At 35.7% G+C, this 24576-nt stretch overlaps 1 protein-coding gene across 3 annotated transcripts in view; it reads left to right on the forward strand.

Annotated features, from left to right (window-relative positions):
• Positions 1–24576, forward strand: part of KALRN (kalirin RhoGEF kinase) — a 4346166-nt gene that overhangs the window by 2983363 nt on the left and 1338227 nt on the right. For all 3 annotated transcript variants that reach the window (XM_044074926.1, XM_044074921.1, XM_044074920.1), the window contains exon 30: positions 16329–16519. In XM_044074926.1, coding sequence (XP_043930861.1) covers positions 16329–16519 — 191 coding nt within the window. The remainder of the gene's footprint in view (positions 1–16328; positions 16520–24576) is intronic.

The raw sequence follows: 24576 nt of genomic DNA on the forward strand, positions 1-24576 counted from the left end.
AACCAATCAGCATGGTTACATCTGTATAAATACATTTTTTTTTTTTTTTTCTTTTTTTGATTTACACTGAAGCTAGCTTTCTCTAACCATTATCAAACGGTATGTTTTTTGATGCCATTGCTGTGTTGGGGCAGTTTTATTAAACTGTTCTTTCTGCTTGCTGCTTGTTGTTTTTTTGTTTTTGGAGATATTCTTTGAAAGAAGCCGGCTCCTCACGGCGGCGGGGAATTTCTTGTTTGTTGCACTTCCTTTTGCTCCTGCTGGGGGAGAACCATGGTGGATTGTGTCGCTGAATCTGTGACCATGCGGTTGGTCTAAGTTTTTGGACTTGAGTTTGTAACATTTGGGCTGCTTCACATTCTTTTCTTGAATGTGTTTGTGTACATACTGCTTTTTCATAACGTATTATTGTATGAGGATTGGACTATCTTCACTTACGTGATGGATATCATCTTTGGCGTGGCCTATGTATATCTCAGAGTGTTGGTACATGAATATATGCATCGGGTGAATTGCGATTCCGTTTAGTGTTGTTTTTTCTACACGACCTATACCATTGGACCTAGGGGAATCGAACAACTATTTTTACAATCTATGGCGACTAGTATTCATGGTATGGATATCACAAGTGAGTAGTGCATTATATGGTTTTTGGAGAACCAAATTTTGGTGTTAGTCGTTGAAAGCTGTATGTGCAGGGAAGCATTTTACTTGCATATGTTTCCTCTGCTTCTTGGGGAAACCATCGTGAACTGGGCCATATCATCTGGAACTATATGTTCAGTTTATATAGTTGCAACCATATTATATTTTTTTAGGGTTGTCACATATTCTATATTTGAAGTACGTGGGACATTACTGCTGGTATAGACTTTTGGGCAAGCGGATTAATACACGAATTGGGTGAACTCATGATTTCATCTCATATTAGTGATTGTATTGAACATCTTTTCTACTAACAACGGCTGGACATATAGGTTGGGCCTTATTTTTTCAACATGGCCTTTTTGTATTGATGTGAACTGTATGTGTTGTGGTGTTCGGGCTATCGACGGTTGGAGAACTTCAATAACTGATACATTTAAATCTCTATAGCAGCCATTTTTTATTCTTTGGTTTGCTATTTGTGGACAACATTTGAACAGGGTTTGAATAATTTTTCGACAAACTCTCGAACTGTCATACAATTGTTGGAGATACATGATTCATCTTTTGCTCCTGATGATATTTGACGGGACACAATGTTATATGGTATTTTATGTTAACAATTTACATACATTTTTTGGTATGTGCAACCTATTTTTTCGTTCTTGGACTGATTTCTAATATATGATTATTACATCGGCTGATCAACATCATTGTATGCAGGGGCTGTTAAGTATCTTTGATTACTTTTCATGGGCATAACTTTATGTTCACATACCGTTACTGTTTAGGTTAGGTTTTTGATTCTTATGACCAATTTAAATTGTGGTATAAGCAAATTGCAATTATTATAACTTAGTTAGCACCAGTTTATGATTGATTCGGTAATGTAGGGCTTATGTTCATGTTTTTACCATATTAAGCTTTCTATATTCAAATCTGGCAAATACCTACATTGCAATTAGTCTTATTTTTACATACTCATTAAGGGCTAATGTGAACAAACTTTATGTCAATAACTTATATACACTCTTTGGTAGGCGGAATCTATTTTTTCCGTCTTTTGATTGACTTCCAGTATATATTCATAAATGTTTGCTACATCGGCTGATAAACATCATTGTATGCAGGGACTGTGAATTACCTTTGATTATTTGTTATAGGGAGAACCTGATGTTAATATAGGACTTTTGTTGAGGTTTGGTTTTTGAATTTTTTGAATATTAGGACCAATTTAACTTTAGCATAAACAAATTGCAATTGCCATACTCAGTTATTAATGGTTTCTGATTTTTTCATATGATTTAATAACAACAGTATTTTTTGAAACATAGTGATGTAGGGTTTATGTCCTTAATTTGTTATATCAAACTCCTGTTTTTTCAAACTTTATAAATACTTACATTCTAAGTGGTGTTAGTTTATACACTTATTAAGGGCCAATGTCAACAAATTATTGTAACAATTCTGTTTGTTTGTTTACAATTATCTTTTTGATAGTATAGTACAGACAAGATAGATTCATATTGCTTTACTGTTTTGTAATAAGCAATTCAGTTTTTACAACTCTATATAGCAATAATTTTTGGTGCCTATATGATTTAGTTTATATAGCATAAATCAACAATTTACAAGGGATTATAGGACTAAGTCAGTATCTGTCCATGATATGGTCGATAACATTTGAACAACTCTAGTATATTTATATACACAATAACATTTTATTATTATTTTCACTCCATTGATTCTAGGCTGATCATTGTGTTCCAATTATACATTTTCACTTCTGGGACCACCTTTGTATATCTTTCAATATTAACAAATAAATGCTATTTGTGGGCCAAGCATTTTACCTTGACTTTTTTCAAATATACCATTATTGACCTGTATTAGACGTGGCTACAACTAACTAATTTTAGATTTATGGTGTTGAGCCATTATTGTCTGATTATTGTTTGACTATTTGATTTTGATATACAGGCCGTGGTTATATATAAGAATAATTTGGGTGATAATATGGATCTCCAAAAGCTTCTATTGGATTTATCATCAGATAAAGATGATATTGCAGCATTTGGCATTGGAAATGATACCACTGCCCCAGGAGACATAATCTCTTTAAAACAGAAATGTGAACAACAATTTGTTGCACTTAATAAAAATATGAAGGCTTTAAGATCCAGTGTTTGGCACCACAAACTATTGAAAGCATATTTGGCCAAGGGCATTTGCCCTAGGGGTCTCAGAGTGAAAATACAGCCCTTGGTGGCAAGTCCTGATGATAGTTTACTGAATGGAATCATATACAACAAGAATGCTCGATGAAGTTTGTAAAAGCTTTATCTGAACATTATACTAGAATCATTGAGAGTGAAACTACTTTAGTTTTGAATTTGATTGAGGAATGTAATCATTATCAAAATGAAACTTTCTTCCAGGCTTTACTATCTAAACTGAGTACTGAACTGTTGAATTTTGATATGATTTTAAAGGATAGAAAACTTAAAAAGTTTTCGTGATATCTCGGACTATGACACGGGTCAACCATTTAAGACTGTTAGACATGTCCGATTCCAAGAAGGACAGAGTGTTAAGACGCAAGCCTCTAAATTTAAAGAAACGTCCATATTAAAAGGGCATAGCAACAACATTGAGTCTACTGATTTGGAGACCTCGCCTGGTACAGATACTGACACACAGTCCACCATGGATTCCCCACTCCCAAACGTAAAACTATGTATCCCCTTTAGGGAATACAGGGGTAGGAGGAGGAGGGGGCAGGAAGCAAAAAGTTACCAGTCTGCAGAACCTGTTGGAGATACTAACCAAAAAATAAATAATGTATGTAATATTTCTAGCACTATTTTATCAGATGAACAGATATCTCTACTCAATAAAGGTTTATCCTTTATTCCCGTTTTTGTTCCAGAAGATTCATTTACTAATGACCTATTTTCATTTTGTAGGCTTATTAATCTAAAATTATTTTTTCAGGAACAAGGGGATACTACACATTCACAACAAGAAAGTTTCAAATATCATGCTTCTAATTTCACTCCTCCTATGCATCCAGCTGTCAACCTTTTTTTGAGAAGTGTACTTAGTGAGTTACATTTTAAGCATAATTATGAGAGACCTATGCCTAATAACATCACTGATGGTGAAAAATCTTGTCTAGAGGAACTTGTTAACAATAAAGAATTAGTTATTATTAACGCAGATAAAGGAGGGGCAGTGGTAGTGTTAGATTGGTGTGCTTATGACATTGAAGCACATAGACAATTGAATGATGTCAAATATTATACTAAAATGCCACTGGACCCCACCCTGGTCTTCAAAAAGGATATTGATGACTTTTTGAAATCTGCTGTTGAAAATGGTATTATTGACAAAAAAACATGTTACCAGTTAACAATTACTGATCCTACTAGACAATATATCTATTTTCTACCCAAAATACATAAGGATCTTTTACATCCACCTGGAAGGCCGATTGTATCAGGCATGGGGTCGATTACAGAACCTCTTTCTGAATTCCTAACGATGTATTTAAAGCCATTACTACCATATATAAGATCACGAATACAGGATACCACTCAATTTCTGAGCATTATAAATGATATGCAATTAGATAAAGAATGGTTACTATGTACCTTGGACGTAAGTTCACTTTACACTAATATTCCACATTGGGGTGGACTTGATGCAATTGAATTTTGGCTCAATGCATCCAAATTATATCAACCTGGTTTCAATACTCTCTTGTTGAACTTAACTGAGCATGTTTTGACTAAGAATGTTTTTTTCTACAACCAGGAATGTTATCTGCAGATCAGAGGTACAGCTATGGGGCATCTTTTGCCCCATTTACGCTGATCTGTTTATGGCTTATATTGAACAGATTATGATTTACGATGATACTCATAATCTGTTCCTGCCGGAAATAGATATCTGGCGTAGATATTTGGATGATTGCTGGATGGTGTGGAGATCGGATACTCTATATCTTCAGGAATTTATGGAATACCTGAATGATAATATTTGGGGAATACAATTTACTATTACTTATGATCAGGAAGCCATTACATTTTTGGATGTTTTGGTAACTAAGAAAAATGACAACACTCTGACAACTGAAACCCATAGAAAATTCCCCCAATACAATACGATTCTCCACGCATCCAGCTTTCATCCAAAACATATAGCAAAGAACATTCCCAAATCGCAATTTATTAGGATCAGGCGGAATTGTTCTGAGAACACTACTTATGTCAATCATGCTCAGGATTTGCATCATAGATTCATTGAGCGTGGTTATTGTTCAGGATATGTGACCATGGCTCAGAATTATGCTAGGGGTTTACATAGACGGAATTTGTTAACATATAAAAAGAAATATGTTAAGAGAAACATACTCAGACTCACTACTACATTTGGTAGAAATACAAACAACTTTACTAAAATCATTAGGGACAATTGGAACATTTTGCAGGCTGATGTTAAGATTAAAAACATTGTTCCTGATAAGTGCCTTTTTTCTTTGAAAGGAAAGAATTTGGCTGGTCACTTCAATCACTATAAACATCATCATGAGTCTACTCTACCACAAGTATATCAAACCACTATCTTAGGTGACAGACTTATAGGATCTTTTCCATGTGGCCACTGTGTCAATTGTAAGCATATGTTGAAAACCAAGGAGTTTACTAGTAGGAATACCAATACTGTTTTTGACATTAGATTTTTTGCAAATTGCAACACGGATTGGGCCGTTTATTTGGCATGTTGCACTTGCCATTCATTTTATGTAGGACAGACATCAAGACCAGTCAAACTACGCATTTCAGAGCACCTCAGTGACATTAGATGCCATAAAACTACTAATGCATTATATAAACACACTCTAATACACAGTACTGCCAAATTTCATTTTACTATTATAGATAAAATCATTGGTGACAGAACTATCAAGAGTGGTTGGCATAATAAACTTAATCTTAAAGAAAAGAAATGGATCACGAAATTAGGAGCATTATTCAGCCCTGGGTTGAATGATAGTCTATAAATTGAAAATATATATTACATGTTATGTGGAACATATGGTATTCCTATTCTCAGAATACACATATATATTTTTTTCATATATATATATTGATTAACTCATGTTATATTGCAGTATGTATTCTGATTTATTATGAATTTTGTATATATGCATATTTTGTCGAACGTTGACCTATGTATAATTGGTGTTTCACATCTTGTATATATGCTATCTAAATATAGAGAAAGATAGCCATTTAGATAAGTATGTACTTAAGCCCTTTAATGATTCAATTTATTTTTGAATTTATTTTTGAATGTATTCATGGCCATTTAAACTATGTGTTACTTTATGGTATTTGAGTATCAGCACATGTTTACAATTTTATAACCAATCAGCATGGTTACATCTGTATAAATACAGCATTTTACTTTTTTGGCTTCTTGATTTACACTGAAGAAGGCTAGGTTTCTAACCATTGCCGAAACCGGTATGTTTTTGATGCCATTTGGCTGTTGGGGCAGTTTTTATTAAACTGTTCTTTTGACACTATCTGCTTGCTGCTGGCTTGTGTGTTTTTTGTATTTGGAGATATTCCTTTAGGGGAATTTCTTGTTTGTTGAAAAAGTCAAAAGCCAAGTAAACAGGACAAATAGTTTTTTTTGCAGGGGGCCAAGCCCCCTGCACCCCTACACCTTCTGCTGGTTATACATAACAAGTCTGAGATCGCAGTACAGTGGGGAAAAGAGCAAATACCCCGATCCCCACTGTATCAAGATCTCTGTACTAACAGTTCAACTTATTTAAATGTCGACCATATGGTCTTGACCATATGAATTTCAACTTTTTAATTAGTCAGTCTTGTGAAGTAGACCCCACTGTGTTACCACATAGCTTTTGAATAAATACTAAATTAGTTAAAGCTATCTACTGACAGGTAAAGCAAATCTACATGGTCTCACAGCCTAATCTTCATTGATAGACCATAAAAGAAGTAAAATGTGTACATGCAACAAGTCAAGGACAGTCCTCACTCTATAATAAGCTTTTTTTCTAACACTTTTAAAGATTTTGTAACGTAAACTTTATTCAACTAACTCTCAAACTAGGCATCCTTCATTATCACACCCCAAGTTCTCCTCACCAACTACCCATCATATTAATACTGACGCTCATTATCAGGCTGTACCATCCTTTTATTTCACTTCATTTTCTTGCAAAATGGTGTATAATCTCCTTTCAAAGGAAAGTGTTCAAATATTGTTCTTACGTGTGACAGCTCTCAATAATAGCAATGCATATAACACCTTTATCACTTCCCTAATCTTAGGTATAATCCCCTCTTTGTTCAAGCATTCTGTTATTATTCCTCATCTAAACATCTGCTCTTCCTCTTCCTCTTCCCTTCAAGTCTAATGATTTGTCTCTAATCTCTATCCTGTTACAGAAATATTAAAAAATACTATGTAACCAACTCACTTAATTCATAAACAAAGGACAAACTGCTTAGTTCAGGATGGATTTCATTAAGGTCAGATTGCCATGACCACTGTCTGCTCAGTAACAGACCATATATATTCAAATATGAAGATAATTTGGCTAAACAGAAGCCTCTTTATAGACCTTAAAAGCACCCTTGAGATGGCTGATCCCTCTCTCCTTCTTCATAAGCTCCAGTTCCTAGGATTCTGAAGATGTTCACTTTCCAAGTTTGCAAATAGTCTGACAAACCAAGCTTTGAAGAAGTAATCTGGAAGCACCTTCTCTGACTTGAGAACCTTATTGACTAGAGTGTAAAATTGTTTAATTTAGTTTAGTTTAGTTTAGGCCCAATTATCTTCTCACAATTAATGAGTAACCTACTGTACTACATGCATCTTCATTTATACTGTTTGCTGATAATTCCTTACTTCTATAATCAGGTCTTACTATGACATCCATCCAAAAGCAACTACAAGCAGACTTCAGCTTAATTTGTCAGTGGGTAAAAATTAACAAAGTCTAAGTCGAGGCATCAGAAGTAGCATGTATAATTTTTTTGTAGCTGGTACCCACCAAAATTTGAAATACACTAACTCCCTTACCATTACAAATCCCTATAACACTATGACCAGGTCCATCTACAAATATATTTAGTACTTTGGTTAGACCTATCAATATCCTTTAGTGAGTATGCATAAGCAACCATAGCCCAGCTGAAGGTATGTTATTCGCTAATACACCTTCTTTATGATTAGCGCACTTACATGAAGTTACTTTCCTACAGCTTTGGAAATGTAGGAACAATACTGGACGAGTGAACACAGGGACAGTAAGGTGCCTAGTCATGTACTTGAAACGTTCTCGACACCCTTTTCAAGCACTTATTAGTGCTCTCTTCATAGATCCAATACAGAAAGAATCCTCACTCTAGATGCATCTGAGTTCATCCTGTTAGTAGGGGAAAGCAATCTTGATAAGGCTGCCCTTGCCAGTCGAAATCACCTGGCTGTAGAAACAAGAAATGAGACTAACTAGATACACTTTAGAAACAAACTCATATCCCATCTGAAAACCACTTATGCATTTTTTGCATGCATTTATTTATTAAAATTTTAGAAGAAAGAAGAGCAATTTAGTCTAAAAAGTGCTACATTAATATACATTGATCATTTAACCTAAGTTACATAAACTGATTCCTTACTACAGTGGCCTTATTTCAAACTATAACAATGATAATGATAAATAATATCAACTGCATCCTTCAAAGAATGAACATTGAATATTACAAAGTTAATTTATAACATAATATGTAATATAATAACACAACAGTATGATAATAGTAGTCACATTAAATTAAGTTAAATTAAATGTGGTTAATTCTAAATAAGTTAAATTTAATTTAGTCTCACTGCAAGGAATGCACCAAAATGGCTATAGTAACTATGAAGTTTAACATGACTTCCCACATAGACATATTCCTATAGTCTATGTGATCACATATGCATCCAGACACTTAATGACCAGAAAGGAAGAAATAATGGGTCACGGGTTCCACTTTTTTGAAATAGAATCCATATATTATTCTGACACATGCCTGTCATCCATTTTTAAAGTCATTGATGTGATTTGTAATGATTAATAAGAGGTACTGTGAATAAGCTCTTGACAGAATGCCCATTTCTTTAATAATAACATTTCCTTACCCTTCCTTCTGGATATTAATTCTTCAGCCTTATAGATGTTACTCAGAATTTGCCAACACTCAGGAACGTCCTATTAATATTCCTGAAAGGAATTAGTTGACCATCACACACAATGCAATATGTCAAACCCACCACTTTCACAGATATGTTATCTGGATTTTCCCTCATACTTGAACTAACTTGATTTTTAGTAAAATAAAATGAACATGTATTAAAGATTCTCACCCCCACACCCCCTACCTATATATACCAACTCTGGGATCACACTACAGTGGGAAAATTTCCTGATATTGGCCAACTAACTCCATTCCCTGTTTTAGACATTCACTACTGTGAACATTCGCTTAAGTGAACATTTGCTCTTATCATTTCAATGAATGGAGGTTTGTGGAGTTGAACCTTCAGTTATATGAAACAGACCCATGTTGACTTTCAGTTTCTTGATGACTGTGAGCACTTCCCGTCTAGTAATGGTGTTTCTAAAACTTTGCTACTGCTACTGGGTTAAATTAGGCAATGACAGAAAGGTTGTAGATGAGTTAGCCCTGTCTAAAAGTTGCTCCCAGCATTAGTAGGTTCACTACACAAACCCTCATAATAATCTTGAAATTCCGCTAAGGATGCCATTGAGTGTCAAATGCTTTATTTTCCTAAATCATCATTTGAAAGGCTAGTGTTGCGTGCTGCATTACGGTCTTTTAACTTTCTAGCTAACCTAGAACAGACCTGTGGATAGACTTTGTAATATTTGAAGACAAAGTCTATCTAATGCTGTCTCTGTCTTTTTATTAATATCTTGGATCTTGGTCTTGAGTAAGGTTGGCATCTTGGAAGAGCTTTAGGCCCCCGCCACATGAGTGGATTGCTGTTGCAAAAGTGATGATGTTGTTGTAACAGTTTTAATTTGGTGTTCTATTGTTTCCAAAGCCCTGTAGTGCAAGTTGTCAAATTGGCGTGAAGAGCTTTTATGTACATTCCAAAGAAAATGGAGGGGGATACTTGCCAGGAATGTGTGACCCTAGAAACTCCTGGGTAGCTTACACTAAACATCTAGAAAATTCTGGACACAAAATATAGTAAGGCCTTAAGGGGTAGGGGATCTCATGCTGAAAAATTGCGTTCTAAGGATGCAAGGCAGGACTCAAAAGAGTATTCTTTTACATAGATTCTACCAATTCTGGTAGCCTTACCAGATGGTGAGAGTGCTACTTATATTAGCATTTCTGGCCTTAGCTAACCTTGAAAATCACAAGTCTTAATGATGTACAACAGAAAGAAAGGTAAGGCCACTGTAATAAGTAAGCTGTGATACACTCCAAGTGAACAAGCGCAAATGCAGATCAACAGACACAATAATATAATGGCTTAATTAAATATAAAGCAAAGAAATCCTGCAGTCTAGAATACACTTATTTTGAGCAATTGCAAATGCAGACTGTCTTACTTACAGCAGGAGTTCTTTAAAATATACATCATTGAATCATGTGATTTTAGATTGTTAAGCAGTGTCACTTAATAAAGCAAATGACACTGTGTTACATACTGGTCAAATTTCTGAAATTATACTGTCCCGCGATGGCACGGCGGTAGCGTTGTTACCTCACAGCAAGAGGTTCTCCCGTTCGATTCTCGGCTGGGCTTGGGAGTGCCTTCTGTGTGGAGTCTGCATGTCCTCCCCATGGTTGGGTAGCGTTCGAAAGACATACATGCATAAATGGGCGTGCCTTCATTGAAGGTTGAGCATTGAGATGGCAGCTCAACGTTTCTTAAAAAATCTACTGCCAATCATTAGCGGACCGGAGTTCCGCTGTGGTGACCCCTTACCGGGAAAAGCCGAAAGACGAACAAACATACTGTCCTATGAATTGTGATTGTGAATGTTAACGTAGCAAGAACATGAACTGGCTTAATAAAATATGGTACTTCCTTATTCGCCCTGTTCACTGTTTATGTTACTATATCGCCACGGTCGCTATAATAAGAAAGTGCCAAATTTAGCAGTGGCAGTTAAGGAAAAAGGCCTCTGGCCGTAGTATCACAGGAATCAAAGATACAGTTACAGTCTCCAGCAATTCTTAGATATCCTTTACTATTGTCCTGAATATATCAAAAAAAAAGAAATGCTCCTGGCTTCTTTGACACATGCTGACAGATGAACATAGATAGACACTAGAGTAATTATTCTTCAGCCTAATTTAAATACTGCTCCAGCATCTTCACCTCCCAAGAGAAAAAAGATGTCAAGCAACTTGTCTTAACAAAGGTTACATTTATGAACAAACAACCCAACAGCAACCAGGTGTCTTCATCAAATATCCAAAGAACAAATATACAGAAAATCACTAGGCAAAGACCAGGCTCCATCTTTTTAAAAACAAACTGCTTTAATAGTAAGGTACCCACACAAGCGCTTTCACCATTAGGCTTCTTCAGTTGCATGAATTATCCTAGTAAACACACCCATTTTATATCCTAAAATATTCAGCTTAATTGGTTCTTAAAGCCATATTACTTTACATTCATTCCCTTCTAATATATTACATGAATACATATAAAAATATATAAAAATATATAAAAATACTTCAACTAATTTCTACAAGAATACCAGATTCTAATGCATACCATGATAATTATGAAAATAAAACATTTAATAAGCCTATAAAAATACTAAAAAGCTAAGATATAGACTATCTATGTAATGGTCTGTTCTTTAAAACTGGTTTCAGTGGAATAACATCATTAAGGCCATATCCTACATTTGCCCTGAGCCTTACTATCCATTCTGCTTCCATAGTTTCTGTTTTATTTCTAATATCTCCCTTTCTCTTATTTTCATTAATAATACCTAATACTCTAAATTTAAAATTGTGCTGAGTATTGGTTTATTTTACATGCTTTGCCAAGGCATTGGAAATATTCCCCTTCCTAATATGGTATATATGTTCTCTTATTCTATCTTTAAGGGGCCTATCTGTTTTACCCACGTAGAATGTATTACATATTTAGCAATTAGACAAATATACTACATGCTTCATATTACAGTCAGCTCTAACTCTTAGATAGAATACTTTACCGATGTCTGGATGTTTAAATTCCTTCTCTTTTGTTATATAACTGCACCAAGTGCATTGCTTACATGGCACTGTTCCTATTACTGACTGTGGAGCTTTTATTGCTCTACTAGTACATAATCTTCTTTTCAAGGATAAATTATTTTTAAATGTGAATTGTGGTGTTGAACTCAAAAATGTATTGATTTGTTCATCTATAGTTACAATATTCCAGTATTTATTTATAATACTGGTATATTCTCTGATATTCCTTGAATAATCAAAACATGGCCTTAGATCCTTAGCCCCAAAGGTATTTTTACTCATACCATTTATATGTTCTACAGTTTCTGAAAAATATGGTTTAGCTTTGTTATGTCTTAATTCTTTTATTCGATTAGCACTTCTATTAATACTATAATCTCTATATCCCCTTTCCTTTAATTCATTCTTTGTAACATTAATTTGATGTTCAAAGTCTTCCCTTTTAACATTTAATCTAGATGCTCTATAGAATTGATTTTGTGTAACATTTTTAAAGACAAATTTCGGGTGCATACTATCATTGCTCAATAATTTATTTACATGACATTCTTTTTTATACATTTTAGTACAAATTTCATTCTCATTTTTTTAAAAAATTGTAACATTTAGAAAATGTATTTCTTGTTTAGAACAAGCCCCTGTGAATTTAAGAAAATGTGTAGTCTTATTTAAGTATAATACAAATTCTATTAATTGTTCTGTAGTGCCTCTCCATAAAAGAAAAAGGTCATCCACAAATCTGCAGAAAAATATGATGTTATTATTGAATGCTCCTTTTATTATATATTCATTTTCCCATACAGCCATAACAATATTAGCATATGTATTCGCACATGATGTGCCCATTGCTACTCCATTTTTTTGCCAATAAATATTTTCTCCAAACATAAAAATGTTATTTTCTAAGACCAAATATAGTAGGGCTTGTATTAATTCCATTTCATTTTTAGTATACCCACCAGCTTCAGTCATCATTTTATTAACATATTTAATTCCTATATAATTTGGAATAACAGTAAATAATGAAGTCACATCCAGTGTAACTAACAAACATTTCCCTATCTCCTGTTTCTCTTGCATATATAGGGGGTATCGGTCCATAATAGTGTTCTGTATCTTTTAAAATGGTTGCAGATATCTTTAAGAGGGGATTTAATTTCTTTTCCAAGTATATGGATATGGATTCAGTACACCAATTTCTTCCAGCTACTATGGGTCTCATAGGGGGGGTTATCCTTATTTTTATGAATTGTTGGTTGTCCTTGAATTATAGGAATGGTGGGGTTGGTTATCTCAAAATATCTAAAAAGACTATCATCCATGAGATCTAAACTATGTAGTTCTTTTAACTTATTATTGACTTTACATATCATTTGTTCCATCTGTACATCATTAATACATTCATAAAATCATGTATCTAACATTTCATTCATTTTCATTTCATAAACATCTTTATCTAACAGCACCGTCTGTTCCCCTTTATCTGCTGGTCTAATTACAATATGTGGGTACTGTTGTAAATCTAGCATCGCTTTGTATACATTTGCTGTTAAATTATTCCATTTATACTTAGCTTCTTTCTTTTCCTGTTCATAGTAAGTTTTATAAAATTCTTCTATACACAACTGTTCAAATGTATTAATAAGTGAATGCTGCTTAGGTATAAATAAACTGGGTTTCTTAAACAAATTTTCTTGACATTCATTATTACCAAACATTATTTTGAGCATTACATTCCTTGTAAATATTTTTAAGTCCAAAATCAGACTAGTAATGTCACTATCCATTGTTTGTATGAAGGAGAGTCCCGTTTGTAATACATTCACTTCATCCACTGTTAAAACATGCGTAGATAAATTAACTATTAAGTTCTTACTTTGCTAAACGCTTTTTTTATAGTATAAGGACTCATCCCTTCTTCCTGTAGCTTCCTTTTTCCTCGCGTAACACTTCTCCCTCTCATCTGTTGATTATTTGCCCCTCTGCTCAGCGACCTCTCTCTTATTGGTAGCGGAAAGCTTAATGGCACTTTCTTTTGATTGTATATCAGTTCTAATTCCAAAAAAGAAGTTTGTTGATTTACAGTACATCTTTTACCGTTGTTCTCTTCAGCGTTGTGATGCACTTCTGCAGTCACTATGATATTCTTACTTCTAGCTCCCATTGACATTGAGTTTGTTTTTAAAGAAGCTGAAGCCTGGTCTTTGCCTAGTGATTTTCTGTATAAAGGTTACATTTAGTTAAAATAGCAACCCCTTTACGTTATGCTAAGTACACTGAAGAAATGACCAGATTATATCCCCATTTGACTACCTTTGCATGTTCTACATCTGAAGAAAGTTATCTTGCAGTAGAAGGATATCTGGGGAAGATTTCCTTGGAAGCGCTATGTGACCAGAACGCATCCTACTTTAACAAGCTGCTTTCTGGCAGCATACAAGTAAGGCTGACCCCAGAGATTATCAAGATTTTCTGCCAGGTCTAAATGATGAAGTACAGATACCACACCAAAAAAGAGAAAAATCCACAACCACAAATGATGAAGCAGCCTGGTTGTACTTAAATTATTACTGAAAATAACGGAGCCCAGGATTTTGCCCCTCAAATTGCCAGACCCAGAAACAGAAACACATATGCCTTTTGGTGCTTCCAGGACAGTGGATATCTTCTCTGAACCCTTTTAGCTGACTTTAACTTTGTTAGTTCGTAAGGGAAAATTCCAGTAGGAAAATGTTTGCTTGAAGTAGCAGCCTGCATCAGTAATGAAGGTAATCACTGTAAGGCCTAGCAGCACAGAACTCAGCAACTGCTAGTACTAGACTATATTAAAATGTCTTTTCATATTTTATATGTATTTAATAATTATATTTCTGTGTCTCACTTGAACAGCACTGTACAATTATGTGTTTCTTCTATATTGCTCTGTATGTATTATTAAAGTTGCATGTTTTGTCCAAGGCCCAGCTCATGGCTGAAAATTATTATTGGACGAGTCAAATTGCTCTGTAAACAAATTTAAAAATAAATAAATAAATAAATAAAAACAAAGTGTATTGCCATGATTTCTATTGGTTGAGTTTATTTATGTTGACTATGAGGTAGTCATAGATTTAGTGTCATCTGCAAAATAGACTCCAGGTCTGCACTGCTGGTTAAATCTTGCCTGGAATCCCACAGTCCTGTTGTTTTCCATATTGTTTACTCTTTTTTTAATTTATTCAAATGTTTTGGGTTTTTAATACCATGACAGGAATCATGTCATTTGGTTGATAACACTTAAAATGAATAGTAGTTAATTGAAAACAAAACTGCCAAGACAGTTTTCAGCAAAGCTTGGAGGTAATTTATTTATGTATTTTTGTTACTGGGACAAGCCTTCTTGCACTCCTCATGTAGAGGAGTACTTCTGCCCCCCCCCATTTATGTATATGTACTCTGAGGTCAAAAACAGTGGAGAAAAGAGAAAACTCCACTGTGTGCGAAAGTTGTTTTGGTAGGGTTTCCTCGCTCTATCAGCATTTGGTAGAGGTGCTCTCAATAAACTGACATTCTCTCTAATACAAACAATAAGAGAAATTGAGTGAACTAGACAACTGTGACCATCAGAAGTCCAAGAACAGGCTAGAGAGATATAAATAGGGATGTAATTTTTTACCACAAGCAGACTGTGTATTAGCCATTAGTTACACATTTTCACCTTCAACCATTGCTTTTGAGGTTCTTTGAGAGCTCCGTCAATGTGTCATCAAATGGTAGGGCAGAAGGAATGTGTTTTGTTCACCATTGCACTTGATCACACATTAGGGAGACTGTATCCAGGACTCTTGTGTCTTAGGAACTGTCATGAACTGGAATTAATAAGATTTTGTCTAGTTTGCCTTTTTATGTACTTAATGAGGTGATATAGAATTACATACATTTGGAAGAACAAACATACTGTATGCCTGCACTGGTGCTCTACATTGGAACACATGTTGCTCCCTGACCCCACCCATTATATTATTCCATCCAATGACATTGCAGAACAGCCTAAGCTGTTACTTTAAGAACAATCAGTCAGATGCATGATTGCTTCACTTCCCACCCTACCTTGTGAAACACAGTACCTAAAAAAATCCATGGGTCACAACATTAAAGGCAGGTAGTGTGTTATCCAGTACTTCACCCCTTTGCACAGCAGAGGAAGCTTAGCTTTTTGATATGCAATGAGAGTTTTGATATGGAATGTAGATTTGGTGATCAAATTATACCTTATTCTTAATGAAAAAAGTGTTTGTTGAAGAACTGAACTGCTTTATTGCAAAATGTTGTCTGATTTAATGGTTCCTTTTTTCTTTCTTTCTTTCTTTCTTTTCCATTTAGGGTTTGATGAAAATTTGGATGTTCAGGGAGAACTAATCCTTCAAGATGCTTTCCAGGTGTGGGACCCCAAATCTCTAATTCGGAAGGGACGTGACAGGCACTTATTCCTCTTTGAGATATCACTGGTTTTCAGCAAAGAAATCAAGGATTCTTCAGGGCACACAAAATATGTATTCAAGAACAAGTTACTGGTAAGATTTAAAGATCAGATAAGAAAGGTATTTATTTTGAAAGAATTTAAAAAAAGTAATTTATTTATTTAACAGGTGAGTATAGTAGTGTGTCTCAGACACTTTTCAGGCACAATATGGGTCATAAAGACACAAGGACAAATAATACACACGCACACACACACATACACACATATATATATATATATATATATGTCAATTTAGAAAAGCCAATCAACCAGCATATTTTGGGGATGTGTAAGGAGACTACATTGCAAGGAGAAAACTTTTTATAGATGCAAGGCAAAAATATATGTACTCCACACACATAATGACCAGAGATAAGGACTGAACCACAGGCTTTGCAGCTGTGAAACAGAGGTGTTAACCACTGAACCGCTGTGTTACCCCATTTGGACATACATTCTGCAGCATGCTTTGGGCCAGATGCTGGGGTATATGATTTACTTAGATACATCAGAAACTAAGTGGATAGACAGTTTGGAGACAAAGCAAGAGAGGCGAGATTGCGTTGGTTTGGACATGTGCTGAGGAGGGATGCTGGGTATATTGGGAAAAAGATGCTAAGGATGAAGCTGCCAGGTAAGAGGAAAAGATGAAGGCCTAAGGTAAGGTTTATGGATGTGGTGAGAGAGGACATGCAGGCGGTTGGTGTGACGGAGCAAGATGCAGAGGACAGGAAGAAATGAAATCAGACCCCTAACGGGAACAGCCGAAAGAAGATAATGAGTTTTGAAGAAAAATGCAGTTGACTGAGATGAAAAGGTCTGTAAACTTAGAAACTTATAATGGCCTTTGTCTCTGCATCTCCATTGGGATATTTTAGTTCCTTCCTTCTTCAATTTCACAAGCACCATGGTCACTACATTTCAGAGTAAAACCAAAAGGCCTTTTAAGTTCAACTATGAGACAAAATCGAAATATAACTTCTATTAATTATTGTCTTCTCTACCATAAGGGTGTGAGTACATTCCTCGTTTGTATGAAGGCAAAATGCTGGAGATAACATCAAGCAACAGTCCAACTATAGTATTTTTGTTTAGTTTGTTAAAATAAGCCTGTCATGTATATTTCCCTGAAACTTTTAGTAAGACCTATTACAATATAACTGAGATGCTGCTTCCTCTATATAGATAACAGATGCAGACTTCCCCAGGCACATCATTGTGAGGTTTTAGAGTTGCATTATGTTTGTTTTTTGAAATGGGTTGCATACCTTCTGTTGGAATGCAATACATTTCCTTAACATATCCACACCAAGTAGGTATTACAACAGAAGTAGAACTAATAAAAATATTCACACAGAATAGTCTCTTCAGTCAATGTAAATATGCCTCGTCAAAAAGTTCTCTACTGACAACGACAAAATTGCCCAACCAAATTAAACGCTGAGATGTAGGTAAGCTTGTAAGGATGAAATGCAGTATGTATTTGGGTCTATATTAGAACATCGAAGTTTTAAAACTTCGAATGTTCTAATATCGACCCCTATTCAGCGAAAGCTGAAAATATCGAAGCAACAGGAAACCACATTTTTTCCTAGGGAAAGAATTTGGTTGTCCATTTCTGTTGCTTCGTTATTTTCAGCACTGTGGTGGAAAGTTACGGGTCGGGTTCAGGTAAGTGTGCGATTGTGTGGACATGAGGGTTAGGGCAGGGTAGGTGAGTTAGGGTTAGGGTACGGGTGAGGTGAGTGTGCGATAGTGACGGACCTTAGGGTTAGGGTTTGGGTTAAGGTAAGTGGATAGTTGGTGTGTGTATAGTTTAGTGTAGGGTTAGGTGTAAAATTTTAGGGGTATGTGTGTGGATTGCTGTTTGTTTGGTGTGCTGGTGTTGTGTGTATATGTTTTGGAACAGCAAATTTTTCCCCTAGGAAAAAATTGGCTGTTTTGTATGTTCGATGTTTTCAGCTTTCGCTGAATAGGGGTCGATATTAGAACATTCAAAGTTATGAAACTTCGATGTTCTAATATAGACCCATGTATTGGAGGGTACAAACAATTTCCTAAAACTTTCACTGAGAACCATGAATGGATGATTGAGATATTTTCTTCTAATTGTAGACAGCAAATGCATGTTTGTGCAGGCATGTCAGTGTGAGAGTATGCAGAGCTGCATTGTATTTAATTTCTATAAGGGGTGGTTATATTATTTCTATTTATGGCAGTGAAGTACATGTTCAGAACATATCTGTGTTGGATTAATATTACAGAAGATGTTCAAATGATATATATTTTTCATAAAAGCAACTTTTCCCATCACTAGAGATATGCCAACACCTCCTATATATGTATGTATATGAAATTTACACACATTGCAAAAGCAGGACTATGCACATATCTTTGTACCTACAATCACATGCTAAATGCAGTCTGTAACTGAATATCATGATATATTTTCGTAAGAATATTGCTTAATTTTTTTTCAAATTGTTTCATAGCTGTATTCGTATAGTGACAGGGTTTACTGTTGAGCCAAGGTAAGGATAAGACTGCTCAGTTTTGTACCATTCAGTTCACAACAAATATATACATGTGACATTTATTCTGGCTGACAGACTCATTAAACAGTAGAATCATATACTTGTTATAAAGTAGCAGAATGTATTCTAAGAACCAAGCCAACATGGGAATGGAGAAAGGAGATTATTTAACATTTGTGTACAGGGAAAGTCTAACTTGGAACAAAGACAATTTTCAGTGGAGGCCTGGGGAGAAACACTCCAGATGCATGTCTTTGAAATGTGGGAGGAAACCGGAAACCGGCGCACCCAGTGGAAGCCCACACAAACGCAGGGAGGACATGTAGACTACACACAGAAGGCACTCCAGCCAAGAATCGAATCAGAGAACCTCTTGCTGTGAGGTAACAACACTACCACTGCACCACTGTGTTGTCCAGATAGGGGTGACCGCAATTAGGGATACAGACAGTAGGCAAGAGGGGGCAGGAATGTATTGGAGAAAAATGGCAAAAGAACCAATGTATTAGGAGCAAATAATTAGAGAGGGAAAGATAAATGAATAGTAAGAGGCCAAGAATTTATTTGGACTGCAAGCTAGAGATTGCCTTCCCTATCAAGAATTAATATCAGTGTATAGGTAAATAGAAAGAAATAGGGGGATCCTAAGTGAAAGACCAGCACTGGTAGAGTATTTAGTAGAATCTAAAACAGAAGCTGCTGTTAAAAAGGGATAATTAGTGGAACATGTAAAGTATTGCATGATTACTATAAGAATCAACCAGAGGACGTTGGATAAACAATTCACAAAGAAACAATAGGAAGATATATGTATGTCTCCCAAATATGCAGGAAATTATAGAAGATTTAGGATCTTTGATTGGAAGTGTTTACATAGGTATTTTTATACCCCAAGTAGACTTCAGAGAATTTTTTTCCTTGGATAGATAGCAAATGATATAGGTTTGATGGAGAAGAAAGATGTAAATGTAAATGAGAACATGTTTTCTGGGAGTGTAATGAGTTTGCAGACTTTAAAAAATTCCTTGCAGTCTACTCTATCAGAAATACTGGGTGAAGAAATTGATATAACTAAGGAAATAATGTTTTGAGCTATGATATAGAATCGGAATTGCTTAGACATAGTAATGCCTTCCTGAGTCTAATTATTTATTTATTTATTTATTTACATTTCTTGACCGGGAGTGTCCAACTGGACATAGGTCCATTTTCAGCAGAGGCCCAGGGAGAAAAGCTCAACAGTTAAAATAAACAGACAGTAGTTCCATTGGATTACATAGTGATTAACAATTTGATTAACATAGCAATTAATTACAAAACATATTTACAGATGAAGAGCATAGTACATCAGTAGACAACTAGAATCTTTATCTGCGAAGTACATAACAGACATTAACAAATGTTACAATAAGAAGTTCCTGCTGTATAATAAGTATTAGGCTTATGAGCATCTGAGCTTGCTATAATCAAGGTAGTTAGTGGGGTGGAAAGAAAGGTAGTGGTTGGATGGGATGGGTGATATTAGAGTGGGAGTTGCAAGGGCATAGCCAGCATGTTTTTAGGTGTGCTTTTAGTAAAGTTTTGAAGTGGGTGCATGATGGTACAGAGGTAATTGTGGGTGGGAGGGAGTTCCATAATTTGGCTATGGCGCAAGAGAATAGTGCTTCACCAGCAGAGTTATTGGCTTTAGTGATCTGCAAGTGATTTTTGTTGCTGGATCTTAGTGGTGGTGCGATAGGGTTGGAGTAGATTCTGGAGGGATGGGACATTTAGTGGATGGTTTACTAGTTTGTGGGTGAGTGAGAGTTGAGTTGATACCATTAAAGGAGGTGAGGGAGTTCAAGCCAGCCCAATTCAGCAAGTGAGAGACAGTGGTGACTATGGTAGGATGCCTCTGTGGTGAATTTGGCGATTTTGTTGTAGAAGGTCTCTAGCTTGTTTAGATTGCATTGCCTTAGGTTGGTATATACTGGAGAGGCATAAAGTATGGTGGAGATAAGGTGGGAATTTGCTATTGAAATCTTTGCTGCTTTGGTGAGAAGTTGCTTATTTCTGTATAACGCTCCTAGTTTTTTGTGGACTTTTTTTATGGTCATGGATATGTGAATGTCAAATTTTAGTTTATTGTCTATTTCCACTCCTAGCAATTTGGTGTGCTCAGGTGGGTATATAGTGGTGTTGTCTTTTGCTGTGATGTTAAAGTGAGAGTTGTTTTGAGTATGTTTTGTGGGTTGGAAGATGAGTAGTTTAGTTTTGTTTGGGTTGAGTATTAATTGGGCATCGGATAACCAAGTTTCAACAGAGGAAAAGGCTTCCTGTGTGACTTTTTGCAGTTTGGGTAGGGACTGGGCTGAGCAGATGATGGTTGAGTCATCTGCGTATTGTATGAGTGTGCCATGTTTGGTGGCAGAGGCTAGATTATTGGTGAAAACAGAGAAGAGTAGGGGTCCAAGAATGAATCCTTGGGGAACCCCTATAGAGACAGGTAGTTGGGGAGATATGTCATTCTGCCATACAACAGATTGTTGGCGGTCAGACAGGTAACTCTGAAACCAGTTGGTGACTGATTGAGAGGAGGATAGGTTATTGAGGACAGAGATGAGTTGTTTGTGTGGGACCATGTCAAATGCTTTAGATAGGTCTAGGAAAGTAGCAGAGGAGAGATAGCCATTGTTTTTATGCTGAAGGATAGTGTCATTAAAGTAAATTATGGCAGCTGCCAAAAAGAAATTACTAGAAAATACAAATCAAAGTGTAATCCAGTTGCACTAGAAGTAGTGAATATAGTAACATTGGTAAAACAGCTGGAAATGGAATGTTTAGAAAAGGGTAGGAGAAAATTATATTGACAAAATAGAAATTGTGGGAACAATACATGCAGAATAACATTTTGGAGAAGGAATGAAGTTTGAAAGAAGGCAGGATTTGAATCACCAATGTAATGTTTGAGTGACAATGACTGGATAGATTATAAGTGATGTATAATGTTTGCAACTAAAAATATGTCAATATGGTTTACTTTCTTTTATACGAACTTATGATTGCCAGTGTCATAAATGTAAAAAAAAAGAATCGTATACTTATTGTGCTGATGTAATGTCAGACCTAAAATTAATTTTTATTCTCATAAAGGTTTATTTTTAGTCATTTCAAATTTCTAGCACAACTTTGCATTTTGAAAAGTGCAGATTGACCTTCACACATTTAAGATGCTGTAATTTCTTTAACTTTACAGGTTTTAGGTAAGGCTTTATGCAGTATATACGGTTGAGTTTCCATGTGTTTTTTTCTAAATATTTTATAAGAAAATGTGAAAACATTACCCAGCTACATGATGGACAAGGGTGGAGTCTTCAGTCAATCCCAGTGTCTTGGCTTTGACTAGGAAGCAAAGTTACTGGCAGGGTCAGCCAGGTTGGAAATGAGTAGTCAGCCAACATCAGCTTGTTCATCTTTGGAGGCGTGAAGGTGCTGATTGTCTGTGCACAAGTACTGCCTAATAAGTGACAGATGCTGTCTTGTGCTCAGTCTGTGAAAACAGGAGTTTGGCCTGCCAAACAGAGCATTTGCACTGTAGCTGACCCAGGTATGTAAATTCATGCATCTGTACCTTAGCATTATAAGGCCTGCCATAACACTGTCTTAGCTGGTTGCCAGAGGCTGGAGAGTAGGACAAGCAGTAAAAGCAAACCAGAGATGAATGACTTTCTTCAGTTCCCTTTTATTGACCATTGCTTGCTGCAAAGAGGTAAATCTCTGAAAAGTAAACTAGGTCTGGAAAGGCAAAACCTCCTCTACAGAGTAATGCAGTGTGCTAAACTGGTCATGGAGGATCGGGAAACAGAAGGCTCAATTTGGGGACTAGCAGAGCTAGACAGGCTGTAGAGAAACAAAATTATATAGTAGTAATATGAAAGTGTTGGAGAGGTGTGGCCATTTCTATGTAGTGATATTGGGAATGTGACAGCTGTACATAGCTAGTTTGGGTAATTTCCAATGCTCTGGTGTGGTTTTGCTGAAAATCTGCATTCAGTAAAACTGATATTTGACTTCCCCCCATTAATGCCACCATGAAGTTAATATGTACGAGCTAGGGGGGGGGGGGGCAAAGGGGCTTGACTCCCTGCAAAAACAACTTTAGTTTTAAGTTTGCTGGAAGTGGTTAGAACTGTTTCAGACCATTGGAACTTGCTTAAATTACTTTTAGTGAGTCAACATCATTCTTGTAAAATTAAGGTCAGAATGATTTTTAGAAAAAGACAAGACTGCAGCTTTCCAAAATATTCACTTAAAAATAAGAGAGTACTTTTTCAGTTTATTGATGTTTATTTATTTAGCCAAGGTAGTGGATAAATCAAAATGGAAGCGTTTCAGAGAAAGTCGAGGAAAAAAATAACTGTGATATTTAATTAAAATGGGTAAAATTCACATTAAGTAGAGGTGAATATAGGGCTAGTGTAATTGGAGGTTAGGGTATGTTATGCAGAGAAGGAAACTTTGTTAAATAAGCCATTAAGGAGTTTGTTGTGGACTTCTGGACAGATAGAAAAATCTATATGTTGATGGTAAAGGGCATCCCAGAGTGTGGGGCCAAGAACAGAAAAGGCATATAGAGCAATGGTTTGCAGTACTGGGGTATTGCTAGATTTGGAATGGAGGATATGGTTTATGTTTTATAGTGAGCTTAGATGTAAGCTTATTATTTATTAACGTGTTTACTATGAAAGTCCAACTGAGTAAAGTACCCATTTTCAGAGAGGCCTGGGGTGAAAGGCTCCAATGTTTATGACTTATTTATGGGAGTTACAATGTATATAAGTTACAAATCTTAGTTGCAGTCTTACATAAGGATATAAATTCCAAAGAAGTATATAACATTTAAGTACTGTGTAAGTTGATATGTTTCTAAGGAAAAAACATAAATTCAGATTAGCAGTATTTAAATAAACCTAGGGTAAGATACAACTACAAGAGGAAAGCAGAGAAGACTAGTTTTAGAAAACAAAATAAAAGTTGGTAGGAGAAGCAATGGTGAGGTTGAAAGATTGACAAGGATGTTGGTTATGAACTAAATGATGCTTCAAGAAATCAGAAGACTCATGGTCACCAGTTTAAGGGAGAACAGTGGTGTTTATTTGGGGAGAAGAGGAGGGTAAAGCAGTATATGTTGTTGAAAAGACATTGTAGATCCGGTCAGTTCTGTCCAAGGCAGCAAAAACATAAATGCAAGTTGTTGTAACATCTTATATATAACAAGCGTGTATTTCTGTATAAAGTTGACATTTTAAGTCTATCTTTAAATATTGTGGCTTAAAAGATAAATTTACACATACTTTCTTTCATCAAAATTCAAGATACTGCTGCTTCTTCTTCTTCTTTCGGCTTTTCCCAGTTAGGGGTCGCCACAGCAGATCACCTGTCTGCTCATGATTGGCAGTAGAGTTTTTACGGTGTCGAGTTGCCAGCCCGGCGCCGAGCTTTCCACAGAAGGCACACACACGCACACACTCATACCTAGGGCCAATTTAGAGTGTCCAATCCACCTACAGCATGTCTTTGGGATGTGGGAGGAAAC

The sequence above is a fragment of the Protopterus annectens genome, chromosome 6.part0 (assembly GCF_019279795.1).
Source record: "Protopterus annectens isolate FY-2018-M chromosome 6.part0, PAN1.0, whole genome shotgun sequence".
Lineage (NCBI taxonomy): Eukaryota > Metazoa > Chordata > Ceratodontiformes > Protopteridae > Protopterus > Protopterus annectens.